Consider the following 14,506-nt stretch of genomic DNA (forward strand, 5'->3'; position numbering starts at 1 on the left):
CAATTGTAGCAGAGAAATACTTTAGACTTTAATACTGCAGGGCGATATCTCATTGCATATAACATGGCAATTCATGTAACGTTCAGCCTTATAATCTTAAAATGTAAGCAAAATCCCCGCTAGAGAATCATTCGAATCCTAGCTGTAAAGTGACGTTGGTGAATTAGCAGCGGCTTCTGCTGTTCTGACATCAGCTGCAGATGTGAATAAATGGCGGAAGAAAGTAGTTCCTACAAAAGGGTTTTAGACTCTTTAGATTATGCCGTCGAACTGTTGTATAAACGCAATATCGCACTCGTAGCAGTGCAATATGGCTGTAAATCAGCACTGGTGGGACGCTAAGGCACTCCTCCCACCAGTGCTGATATACAGCCATATCGCACTGCTACTCGTGTGATATTGCTCATATACATATATGTGTGTGTACTGCAAACGGCATTTGTGTGTGACTCATCATTTCAGAAAGGTTTGAATAGACTCCACCACTAATATATCAAAAAAACTTACTTGGTATTTTTGACTAGTGACCTTATTTCAGCTTCATCCGTGACTTTCTCTATCACTGACTGCCGTTTATCTGACGTAATGTAATGCATGAGAAGCAGAAACGCACGTCAGAGCGGTGGGCGGGAGAGAAGCAGCTCAATTGGATTTAAAGGCTACAAAAACAGCTACATAGCCAAAATAGGCAGATTGTACATTAAATAATATATATGTTATTGATGGGTATTTTGAGCTGAAACTTTACAGACACATTCCGGAGACACCAAAGTCTTACATCTTGTAAAAGGGGTAAAATAGGTGCCCTTTCAAGGCATATAAAGTCTAGCTAAAGTCTATTAATTCAGTCAATAGTTAAGGCAATATATACTAAAATGACATTATTATAATTTGCTATTTTGTTCATATATTTATTTTTACATTTGAGAAAATATTACATTTAACAGCGTTATATAATAATTAGTTACTAGTAAATTTAATGGTTAACTTTAAGTGATTGCTAGATAACAATAGTTAATCCACATGTAAAACTAGTGAAACATTTGCATGTAGAAATAAATATCTTAAACTGAACTATGCCCACAAATTGAAAAAAAGAAGCCAACATTAGTGATATCAGACAATGCCTGATATAATGTGCTTGAACAAGACATAATCAAAAAGCCAAACTCTGTATAAGATGATGCAAATGATCAGGAGTTTCTGAAATACTAAGCCTAATCCATATGGAATCAACAACAATGCCACATTTAAAGTCACTTAAATCACCCTTCTTGCCCATTCTAATGCTTGGCTTGAACTTCAGTAATCTGGACCATGCTTGTGTCTACTTATCAACTGGCTGCCTTATCAGGCAGTGAGTCAAGCAACATTTGTGCATGAAAGCAACTCACAAAACTGATTGATGTGATTTATAGCATAATGCATGTACAACAACATATGTGTAATGTAATTACTGCAATCCTAAATTATTGACAGAAAGGACATTAAATGTGGTCAGAATGAACATTTACACACAAAATGACCACCCAGTGCAGCTTTCAAATGCTAGCTTTATTCTTTAGCTAAACGCTCAGGAATTGACAGGATATCAAAGGCAGCAAATGATACATTCTCAAGGTATTTTAGGAGGACAGGAAATGATTTGGACATGCCCTCGATTTCTCCCTAACATAGATGGCATCCGTTGCAGAATACATTTTCCAGCTTTTAAATGCAGCTCATATCTGGAATTCCTGCCATGTGAGCAGTTGGACGGTTGTACCTAATAAAGTGGCCAGTGAGTGTAAACTATGAGCCATTTTACCAGCATCTCACTTTACTGGCATGTGACCAAAATTGTATCTATGAACCGAAAAGATTGTGCATCTGTCTCAGTGATAAAGGATACTCTTTCAGAGAGGCCCAGCTTTGGAGGGCTCAAACAAATAGAAGATCCCACCAGCCACAAATACACACAGAGCAGGTGTGGTGTCGTGAAAAACACTGCCGCCCAGTGTACTCCTCAAGACTGCTGCCACAGCAACCTGACACCTACTTTATTGCTCAAGGCCAGATGTCTCTCGCTTTTCTTTCTACTTTCACTCCTCCATTAGTGAGACAATTGAGATGGCAAGCTTTCACTGGATCCTCTCCTCACTGCTTCCATGTTTTAAAGGCATAGTTCAGCCTTCACATGTTCCAAACCTTTATGAGGTCTTTTATTGTCTGTTGAACACAAAATAATATTTTAAAGCCACTGACTTCCATTGTATTTTTTTATCCTAGTATGAAATTCAATGGCTGCCAGTCTCTAAAATTCTTCAAAATATCTTCTTTTGTGTTTAGCAGACAGTTTGGAACCACTGGGGGTGTCGGACTACGTTATTTTTTAGTTTGTAACAAGAATCACTGTAAGATTATGTCAATTAGACCTATACATTTTTGTTGTGATATTAACAAGAAACATATCTGGCTATACATTGCTTTCTGACAAACCATTGTTTGCAGTCTTTAATGACGCGTGTGATGTGGAACTAGCAATCGACTTCCAGAAACTAGAACCTCAAGGAAACATATTAAAGGCATGAGTACTGTTGGCATAGCTCCACAAACCTTTCCCCCATTGAATAATTGCACCCAGCAGCACAAAATACCATAGCTTCTCTTTTGATTTGCCATGTATGAAAGCGGTGTATGAAAGTGCTCCTATTGGACAATATGACCTCCATTGTTGAGAACTGGGAAAAAAAATAAACATGCTAGCCTTTCTGTCTGGATATCATAAATCTCCCAGAAGTCTCATTTATTTGTCTCATCATGATACAACACGAGATAAAGCAACTGCTTATTATGTGCAGAAAGGCATTTTTGTTTACAATCGCTAAACACCCTATCAAATTGTCCCATGTTCGTGATGATATTCTGAACCTGCCATTCATATTTTATTATATTATGTCAAGTATATAATACTATTTTTAAGTACCACCATTTTGATAGTTCGGTTTTAATTAAAGGTCCTGTGAAATTAAAGAAAAGTTTTTTAGATGATAGTATCAGTATGTAAGTTTTAAGGATATCTATTATCTAGTGTGCTCCAAAACAGTCACAAAATTTGCGTTTAGAAGATATAAACATGATACAAACATCCAAAGCTTGCAATTTGTCACTTCCGCCTAAATGGATCCACTATTTATTTTCACGTCACCTTATACTTTAGTTTCTTTAGTATCTGACATGACCCGCCTCCTATAAGACGCTTCTCAGGCTGCGTTCCAGTCCACCTTTAGACATTAACTCGCAAACTTCCCTTCACTTGTTTCCTCTAAGGCAGGGGTCACCAATCTCGGTCCTGGAGGGCCGGTGTCCCTGCAGGATTTAGCTCCAACTTGCCTCAACACACCTGCCTGATTGTTTCAAGTATACCTAGTAAGACCTTGATTAGCTTGTTCAGGTGTGTTTGATTAGGGTTGGAGCTAAAATCTGCAGGACACCGGCCCTTCAGGAACAAGTTTGGTGATCCCTGCTCTTAGGAGTACCTGCCGCCATTTAAAGTGTGTTCCACTTCATCAAGTGAGCAAATTCTGAAATGAAGAAAAAATGAAGTTTACATGGACATACCCTTGATCCCTCGATTCCCTTGCGTCAGATACATACAGCTGAAGTCAGAATTATTAGCCCCCCTTTGATTTGTTTTTTCCTTTTTAAATATTTTCCAAATGATGTTTAACAGAGCAAGGAAATTTTCACAGTATGTCTGATAATAGTTTTTCTTCTGGAGAAAGTCTTGTTTGTTTTATTTCGGCTAGAATAAAAGCAGTTTTTAATTTTTTAAAACCCATTTTAAGGTCATAATTATTAGCCCCTTTAAGCTATATTTTTTTGATAGTCTACAGAACAAACCATCATTATACAACAACTTGCCTAATTACCTAAACATGCTTAGTTAACCTAATTAACCTAGTTAAGCCTTTAAATGTCACTCTAAGCTGTCTTGAAAAATATCTAGTAAAATATTATGTACTGTCATCATGGCAAAGATAAAATAAATCAGTTATTAGAGATGAGTTACTAAAACTATTATATTTAGAAATGTGTTGAAAAAAATCGCTCTGTTAATCAGAAATTGGGAAAAAAACAGGGGGGCTAATAATTCAGGGGGGCTAATAATTCTGACTTTAACTGTATGTCCACTCGAGTATCTATATGCCAATTTTGATGTCACAACAGTGTAGTTCCTACAGTACAAGTGCTCAAGGGTTTAGGGAATTCCATTTAAACCCATTCAGATGTTCTGCCAGTAGTGAACACTTGTGTAACGTAATCATTGATGTATATCCAAGTGAACGAGATGGAGGGAAGTTAGCGAGTGAAGGTCATGAAAAATTTAATTTGCTTTTCCTTTGATGCACTTATTCTCACCCACTGGTATTGGCAGAGCTGTGATAAAACAAAACGCTATTAGTTGTTTTGTTTTTTTAAGTGGAGAGTCTATGTCCCATTGTCTCTTTATGTTTAAGTTGAGATTACGTCAAACATTGAACAAAAATGCACATTTCAAAGCACTTCACTGGACCTTTAAAATGATCGCTTAACCCAAAGTGTTGACAACTTTATTGAACATGCTCAGAACAATTTGCCAAGGCTTGGGGTTTTAAGGATTCTGATAATTCAGCTTCAGAAAACCTCAATCTATCATCAGGAGTCATGGGTATTAATTCTATTTTGCCTGTATATGGTTTATAACTCTCAAAGTGCTGGTAGCCATTGGCTTGAAACACAGGACAAGAGGGGTCTGGCTGCAGACTCGGTGCAGATGCAATCTGAGCTGCATCCAATGCTTTTTAATGCCCTCCCCTAACCCCACCCCTAACCTTACCTCTCACAGTGAGGTCACTAGCTCCATTGAGTGCATTGTGCCTGACATTGCATCTCTGAGTCATGCAATCTCAGCTTGCATTCAGATACTATTGCCAAGGACCACATTTTCAGCAAAAAAAAAAAAACCAAATCTTCTTTTATCCTATAACACTGATGAGGATATGGAAAGACAGTCATGCGCTACCTGTGCTTATGAGAGGATGTCCTGCCACTGAGGTCACACTGGGACACACGTTAAGCTCTCTTGTTGTGAGGTCACTGGTTTTCTCGTGTTTTGTCGACGTCTGTGAAGACGTTTCTGCAGGGCTGGCCTTTGCAGCAGTTCCCTGAGGGCTCGGCTCTGCTCCTGGACTCTTCAGTCGGGCCACTGATTGGCCAGTCACAGATGCCACAGGGGACTGTTTCACACTCAGGCTCTGTAATTGAGACTGAGAGATGGTGGATGTCAGCGCCCCCTGCTGGCCACGAAGAGCCAAGTTCTGCACCTAAAAGCAGGATGATGGAACTGATTTTTGTGTGACATCCAAAAAACAGGACATTCGGTCAAACCAAAAATGATTCAGACACCAGATATATATATTTTTTGACATAATTTTTACTAGTTGGTTAAGTACATTATAGTTAATTTATAAGTGTGTAAACTGGGATAAATTTGCAGAAATACAGTGGATTTATTCATTCATTCATTTATTTTCCTTCAGCTTAGTACCTTTATTCATCAGGGGTTACCACAGCAGAATGAACCACCAACTTATCCAACATATGTTTTACACAAGGGATGCCCTTCTAGCTGCAACCCAGTACTGGGAAACATCCATACACTCTCACATGACAATTTAGCTTACCCAATGTACCTATAGCGCATGTCTTTGGACTGTGAGGGAAACCGGAGCACCCAGAGGAAACCCATGCGAACACGGGGAGAACATGCAAACTCTACACAGAAACGCCAACTGGCCAGGCGGAGCTCGAACCAGCGACCTTCTTGCTGTGAGGCGAACGTGCTAACCACTGAGCCACTGTGACACCCCACAGTGGCTTTAAAATATCAAAATAAAAAAAACTAATAAGATCTTAAGACGTTCAGGCTAAGGGGGAAGCAACAGACTATTAATAGTTGTGTAAAGATTGTCATACTAACAGTTGTCTGAATTATTTTGGTTGATTGTAATCCATTATAATGGATCTATCAGTTATCTAATAATACCAAGATGAATATTTACTGACACAGAATAACTCTGAGTTCCTGATGTATTTTACTACCTTCAACAATCTGAAAATGTTGAAGGTGTCTGATCAATTTTTGATTTTAATGCACAGTCAGAATTATTAGCCCTCCTGAATTATTAGCCCCCTATATGTCTTTCTCCCAATTTCTTTAAAATGGAAAGAAGATTTTTTTCGACACATTTCTAAACATGTTACAGAGCCATTATTATTGACCTTAAATGATTTAAAAAAAAAATGAAAACCCCTTTTATTTTAGCCAGAATAACATAAATTATTTTCTCCATAAGAAAAAATATTATAGGAAATACTTGCTCCGTTAAACAGCATTTGGGAAATATAAAAAAAAAAAAAAAAAATACAAGAGGTCTAATAATTTTTAACTGTATGTGGTTAAAAGTGAAGGTTACCTGTTCGCTGGTTGGTGGCGTGTTGATTGAGAGTGCAGGAGCCTCCGGTTGAACTGCTGTGACTGAGGCAGTTGGTGTAAATATAAGTTGGGATGACAAAGGAACGGCTCGTCCTAGGCTCCTTGCTACTTGCACAAGATTAGTTTGCTGTGCCTGGAAATCACACCCAAAAATGGTTGCTTTATCTGAATGTATGAGTCAGATTTATATAACAAATTCTAGGCTATCAGATTTGACATCAGAGCCATTTCAGCTGTTACAGCGCTGAAAGGACCGCATTGTCAATTCTGGCAGATCTCAAACTCAAGCTCATTTACTGCTAATCAGTTCCCAGCCAAAAACTATATTAGAGAAAGTGGAGTTGATGTGCCAGGGAAAACATTTCGGTCACCATCATGACTCCTATTGGGTTTTTTGAAAGAACTGCAGCTGTGCCATGTTTAAAATTCAAGGCCAAATGAAAAGAAGATGTTGTAGGATGGTAAGTATGAAAACAAAACACAAACACTCATACGCCCACCCACACACATACAATTAAAAGGAGGTCAAAGCAGGCCACTGTAAAATGGCAATTATGTTTTCCATTTTCAAGAAAAAAATACTATATATTCATGGGAGGTTTTGGAAAAGACAGTCAAGTTGTAGTGAATTTGACTGTGAGTGCTGCATTAGACTACCAAAGTGATCTTTTTGTATATAGAGCATTTGAAATGGACCCAATCCACAAATTCTCTGGGAAACAAATGATGTGCTTAGACCTGTTCGTCATCGTATGCTGAAAAATTATGAGAAAAACTCCTTTTGGGCACTTTAATAAAAAAATTCTTAATTTTTTTTATTATAACTCCATAAAATATTATATATATATATATATATATATATATATATATATATATATATATATATATATATATATATATATATATATATATATATATATATATTTAAAATCACAATTAATTGAATGCAGAAATGAATTTCTAAATAACTTTGCTACTTTTTGCTACAAAGCTTTTGCTTTGAGAAGACGTTGCCATATTTAACCATAATGAATTAACAAGCTAACAAAAAATAATACTGTGATTAATGGGTTATACACATAGTACGTATTTCAACTAAAAGTGGAAAACCTATTATTCACTTTGGTGACCTGAAGGCACAAACATTTGAAAACAGGTTTCAAAGTGTACATTTTTGAAAGTGATACCATCGTCTTCTAAGTGCAAACTACCAATGTGATTTATTGAATACGGAGACATCATGCATATGCTTACTGCATGTTTTCAGTCTACAGATGTGCATGAGTATGTGACAACAGTGGTGAACTACAGGACTGTATGTTTGTGGAGACATGTAGTGTTCCTTTACAAGGTGACAGCTCATACTACTGCCCTAGCATGCATAGTCAAGTGTTTAAGTCACTTTCACAGATCTGAACAGAGATTGCGAAAATGTGGTTGAATGTGCACTAAACCTTTCAAAAATGCAATCAAATATCTTTTTACATTTGTAGTGTATTATTGTCATGCACTATAATGTACTTTAACTTGGTTCACAATTATTTCCATTTTGCTAATTAAATTGTTTTTCTGGAAATTTTTATTTGTAATTTTTGTTTTGTCCAGTGTTTTTTCCTCGGTATCACTGTTTTTACTATTTCCTTTCCCTTTCCTTTTCATTTGACTATTTTCTTAATGACATTTGGAATGGCATCATACTGGTGCAAATACAATAAAACAAAACAAAACAAAACAAAACAAAAAAAAACACAAATTGTTTCAAAACATAAAATTGGTTATACACTGGAAAACCCAATAAGTTAAGTTAACTGAAACTGTTTGAGGAAACCAATTGTGGCAAAAGTACTGTAAACTTATAAACATATATATTATTTGTGTTGATATTATTAAAGATTTAGAGTATTTATAACTTTTAAACGTTTTAAGTTCAATCATCAAGTTGAGTTCAGTTAATAGAACAAATTTAGTTCAAACATCTATATAGCTACTCAAATGGTTTGGTTAGAGTTAAGTTAATAGAAAAAAATATAATTAGTTAATTCATAACTCATTCGGTTTGAGTTTATAAGTTACCATAACTCTTTATCATTATGTCAAAGTAACTGTTATCATTTAGTGATTTTCACTGTTAGTTTTTACAGTGTTTTTAGTATGTGTTTATTATAATATGCACCATGTAAAACAATTAAAGTGTATGGTATGTCTATTCAGAAAGCACAAATGTGTTTGTGTGTGTGTTTAAGAGGATTTACCATTTGAGCTCGTAAATACATCTGTGCTTGGCTGGCGGTGAGTGTGGGTGTGGAGGAGTTTCCCAGCAGCACAGCCTGTTGGCCAATGCAGACAGGAACAGAGCTCCCACTCTGGGCTCGACTGATCAAATGAGCTGCCGCTGGGGATGTGGCCAGGTTTATCTGTTTCGACAAGGAAAAAGCTTAGTGACATATGCTTTTTATATTATATAAACTGCATTGTCAAAATAATAAATATTCTTAACTAAAGCATTAGGAACCATCACTTTTAGCCACAAGTTGAGGAAACTTGCAAAATACACACGTGTAAAAACAAAGTGGTAGGCTATAAGTAAAGCACACTGGCATTTCTTTCCTACAGCACTGGAGACTTGTTGAGTGAGCTATCAATGTCAGGTTTAATATTACTTACAGTGGTTTGGGAGGCCACAGTTTGCTGGGACGTACTGCCATGCTGGCTACAGCTTTGTCTTCCTGCCACTATACTAGCCTATGGGGAATGTGTGAATGCCAGAGAGACATGGTAAAAAAGAGAAAGACACAGAGATAGGTTACAAGTCAAACCCAGCACTCATTAATCAATAACAACAACAGCAAAAGAAAGAACGGCAGGAAACAGATCCCTCATTCCCACAGCACAGTGTGAACAGCCTGGCAGTCCTCAATACAAGCTCTACTGTACTCCCTGAAACACATTAACAATTCTGTGGGTGTGCAAAATAATTGGTTAGTTTTAGTTTAATATTTTTAAGACAATATACAGCGTGATTATTAGTCAAGCGATTTTTACCTTATTTAAAAAAAGAAAATATACATGATTTATCAAAATTTACTCACCCTTCTGTCAATTTCAAGAGTTCACGCTTAGCTGATGATTGACAATAAAGCTTGTTTGGCATGCTGTCCCAGGAGAGAGCCCTGAGCTTATAAGATCCTCGAGCCCTGGGCTCCCTCCCGTTGCAGGGCGAGAGGGGAGTTTAAGCTCAGGTAGATCTCGATGACTCTCCCCTTGCTTATTGTAGCTAAGTGTCAGATATGGATGCTGAGAAGAGGTGTACTCAGAGCTTGGCTAAAAATATTTTGGACTAACTGTTTAGGGTGCTTGTTTTTGAACTGTGGGAGGAAACTGGAGGACCCGGGGAAAACCCACGCGAGCACGGGGAGAACGAGCAAAACTCCGCACAGAAATGTCGCCTGGTTTGGAAGCGAATTTAAACCAGGGGCATCCTTGCTGTGAGGCAACAGTGGTAATCACTGGCCACCGTGTCGCCTGTTTGAAAGGAGGGGAAGTATGGTTGGGTGGCGGAGTGGGGGGGACATTCTTCAAGACGAAGATATTGAGATGAGAAAACTCTGGTTATTTATAGTGAGTTAAGAATTGTCCGATAGGATAATTAGTCATGAACTAATGCTGGAACAGGATTTTACAGTTTATAAATAAACTTCATTTAAATGCTTGAGATTTTTGTTCTAATTCAAAATTTCTGAATAAATGTTTTGGTCATTTCATCCAAATCTCTGATGCTTTAACTTCAGAAGAATCAGAATCGGAAAGAGCTTTATTACACATACTGTCTGAGAACTTTGTTTTCATGACAGAAGTTTTCCACAGTGCAACAGAATGACAGTGACAGGACAAAAACTGTAATAAGAATTTAGAAAAATAAGAAGTACATATAGAATCAACAGTTTGTCTGTGGTGAAACTAATTGTAGGAATATGTCTAAAGATGGGACAAACTACCAAAAACCCCCAAAACAACTGCAGAGCACAGCTCGAAGGCAGTTGTTGCTGGATCGGATACAGTTGCGGCCATAAGTTAACAATAATTATATATATTATTTATAAAATTTCCCATTAATAGTATTTATTAACGTCTACCCCCACCCAACCCCTAAACCTAACCATCACAGTAATGTAAAAACAGTAGTTGTACCGAGTATTATTTATGTTATTTATTAAATTACCCAATAAATTGTATTATTTTAATGCCTGCCTCCATCCCAACCCTAAACCCAACCGTCACAGTGCTGTAAAAATGTGAATCATTGTTATACAGTGTCACAAAAAATTTGTGATATTGATGTGCTTATCCGCAGCTGTATCCAGACTTTACCCAGACATCATTGGCGCCATCTTGGTCTAATGCTTCATAAATAGATAAAAAAAATATCCAAATAATTCCAGTAGTTAAACTTGAGTCTTCTGAAAAGACATTAAGACTTTATAAACAGAGTTATTGCTGGCCTTTATTCACATATAAATGTTGAAACTCAACCACATCTGCTAGATATACAAGAACAAACCTCATTGGTTCATGCGGAAGCTCAAATATGTTGGTGTGGCATGAAAGAATGAAGCTCATTTGTTCTTGTAAGTCATTCTAGCATGCTTTGATCTATGGCCAAATGTTGCAAATATGGCTGGATGCTCAGTGTTTATATTTGAATAAATCCCCATATTAAATCAGTGCATCATTTAAAGTTTCACAGACAAGTCTTATTTAGTCACAGACTATATATCAGTATATATCAGTGTCTTTGTTTTGTCTTAAGAGGAATACCTTTTATTCATTCGTTTTCTTTTTAGCTTAGTCCCTATATTAATCTGGGGTCGCCACACCGGAATGAACCGCCAAATTATCCAGCATATGTTTTACACAGCAGATGCCCTTCCAGCTACAACCCATCACTGGGAAAGAACACCTTTTATATAATTACTCAAATGTTGTAATTGAACTACAACATAATCTGTGAAACCAGCTCTTAATTTCACAGATTTTTACCTAAAATATCTTCATTTGTGTTTCTGAAGATTCTGAAGATTACCACAGAAGGGTGAATAAATTATGACAGAATTTTAATTCTTGGTCCAAAATTACTTGAAAGAAATATTCCAGATATTTCTTTTTTTTCTGACTAAAATGTTTTAAACAAAACATGTTTACAAATTAGTAACTCTATTATTTAGTCCCAGTGTTCTTAATTTTATATTTCATTATTTTACAATTCATAGTTTTTGGTTGCAAAACATCCAAAGAAATGCAGGTATATGTGTGAAAAAAGTTTTGGGCACTTGCAATCCACCTACAAATACATGGAAAAATGCTTAAGGAGATGAATTACTGGGATGGTGATGAATTCAAATTTTATTCTCCTGTATATGAAGTTCACTTCATCAATTTAATGTAAACTGAATGTGGTATTTTAATAATAGAACAGTCTTATTAGATTACATTAGTTTAAATCTACGAACCTATGTTTGCGGTAACAGACAATAGAGGATTAACACTAAAAACACACAAAATTATTAAGTAAATGAATTATGTGTAGAATTAAAAAAATTAAGTTTAGTCAACTTAACCACATCAAGTTACAATGCATTTACTCACTTTTAAAAGTAAATTCAACTTGTTGCTTTAAGGCAATGGGTTTACTCACATTTTACAGTAAAGTAACTAATTGTTTTTTACTTTCTTAATGGCATCATCCTCCAGGAAATTTAATCCATCTGTCAATCAATGGCTTAGCTGACTTAAGCTCTGTAATTCGAAGCATTAAACAAATCACTAAAGCAGAACTAGAGATGCTGGCCAAAAATATTAATCAAAACAATACCTAGTTGTTAAGAAAAGCTTGTACCCCTTGGGTTTCCACAAATATTCACAAGATGTGGCTCTGCCAGAGCAGATCTTTTTGTTAAATGGTGCAAAATATGCCTCTGGCCATAGCAATCTCACATCAATACTTGTCACAAAAGATGAATGACGCTGTGCATGATCTATTCACTGCACAGTTTATAAAGAGCACTCAGAGGTTTTCATTAGACCTCATACACTTTCATCTAATATCTTCTCACAGAATTGTATTTTAAACAGCTGACTATCTTCATTTAGTAAAGCACCATCGGACTAAAAGCATGTTTGTGCTTGTACATTTTTCCTCTGTGTTTGATTAGCCTGTCGAGAGACCGAACAAAGTATTTCTTTCATCTAGCCGATTTAAACTCTGTAATAACAAACAAGAAAAAGCTTGTGTGAGCTGATCAAGACAAGAATATTAAGACTTTGTTTGATCAGAGAAGAAGTTTGAGGAAATATAATGCACATGCAATCTATATTAATATATCCATATGCTTGAACAAGCATGAACAGTGGCGTCAAAATGCCTGATTCAAAATTTTACTTAAACATGAGAATGAAAAGAAAAACAAACAAACAAAAAACCCCTTTACCCATATAATAATTGTTTCTCAAGGGCAATACTGTGTTCCTGTGAATCTTGTGCTGTTCATTAGATCAGTCAAGTGACAGGTGTAAACAAAATATATCTGTCATTTCCTGGAAGATGACTACATTCATATTTAGTTTAACAATGGGAAAAAATATTATCTTGTTTATTTTATATTAAATTAAATAAATTAATTTAAATATTTCCCCTTGTTGGATTGCGGCTGGAAGGGCATCCGCTGCGTAAAACATGTGCTGGATAAGTTGGCGGTTCATTCCACTGTGGTGACCCGAAGGGACTAAGCCGAAAAGAAAATGAATAAATGAATTTCAATAGGGTCAAATTAATAGACAATAGTTTAAATCGTTTTCTTTCTCTGCTTTAATCAATTTTTAACTCTTAATATGTTAGCAAAACGTTTATTTACTTAAGGTTAACATTTGAGTCAGCCATTTGTTTGACAACTAAAGTGATTAGATGTTCAAGCCTATAAATTTACATACATATATATATATATATATATATATATATATATATATATATATATATATATATATATATATATATATATATATATATATATATAAAATATATGCCTATATAATGGCATCATTCATAAAACTTGACCAATATAAGACACATAACATACAAAATATATATTTAAATTGTTGCAATAAATTACAACTTGTTCTAACAGCACACAAGTATGTCAGCTCGATTAATATAATTTCTTCCATCAATTTAATTTACTAACTCTTAGATTACTCAGTTAAAGCTGTTTTTACTTATGTTAAGGTTATTATTTCTACAATTTAAGTTACAAAAACCAATGATATATACTGACTAACTAATATTGGGAATAAATCAGGACAGGACTGAATATATTAATAAATTAAAATATAAAATATAATTAAAATATATGTAGGTTCAAAGATCCAAAATAATTATGGTATATTTATTTTTTGAGATGGACGACAAGGGAAAAATTTCATCTAAATAGGTCTTTTATTGTCCAAACAATCAGAAGTTTTATTTTCAATAAAGCTCATCATTCTCAAATAATGCTAAAATATTTTGCTAATCTTGTGGAGCCAACGTTTTTATATATGTATGCCATGTGTGCCCACCTGCTGCACTGCAGCGAGACTCAGGTGCTGTTGCTGTAGTGCTGCGGTCTGGAGCATGAGGTGTTGTTGTTGAGCTGCATACATCTGCTGGAGATACTGAGCTGCCACTGTGCTGGGCTGCCTGTTCAGGGCCTGCTGGATGACCTGAGCAACGTAACATGGGATGGGATCATCAAATAAACATCTCAGTTATATTCTGCTTAAGTGTTGTAAAGCACATATCATTCCTGGTGTACTTTTCACACAACAGAGGCTTAAAGACCTTATATTATGTGTAAGCAGCAGGTGTATGCAGAGAGAAGGACTGGAGTGCTGTTCTGTAAACATAGAAGGTCACGGTGTGAGCTCAAAGCAGGAGTCATGATGGGTCACTGTCATCCA

General features: G+C 35.9%; 1 protein-coding gene across 3 annotated transcripts in view; it reads right to left on the bottom strand.

The window, feature by feature from the left end:
* phc2a (polyhomeotic homolog 2a (Drosophila)) overlaps window positions 1-14,506 on the bottom strand; it is a 61,826-nt gene that overhangs the window by 24,653 nt on the left and 22,667 nt on the right. For 2 of the 3 annotated variants that reach the window (XM_056449008.1, XM_056449009.1), the window contains 5 exons: window positions 14,126-14,269; window positions 9,182-9,259; window positions 8,770-8,931; window positions 6,498-6,650; window positions 5,045-5,345 (listed from right to left, as the gene is read on the bottom strand). In XM_056449008.1, coding sequence (XP_056304983.1) covers window positions 5,045-5,345; window positions 6,498-6,650; window positions 8,770-8,931; window positions 9,182-9,259; window positions 14,126-14,269 — 838 coding nt within the window. The remainder of the gene's footprint in view (window positions 1-5,044; window positions 5,346-6,497; window positions 6,651-8,769; window positions 8,932-9,181; window positions 9,260-14,125; window positions 14,270-14,506) is intronic. The other variant, XM_056449010.1, reaches the window with a different exon arrangement.

This window comes from Danio aesculapii, chromosome 23 (genome assembly GCF_903798145.1).
Source record: "Danio aesculapii chromosome 23, fDanAes4.1, whole genome shotgun sequence".
NCBI classification, from domain to species: Eukaryota; Metazoa; Chordata; class Actinopteri; order Cypriniformes; family Danionidae; genus Danio; species Danio aesculapii.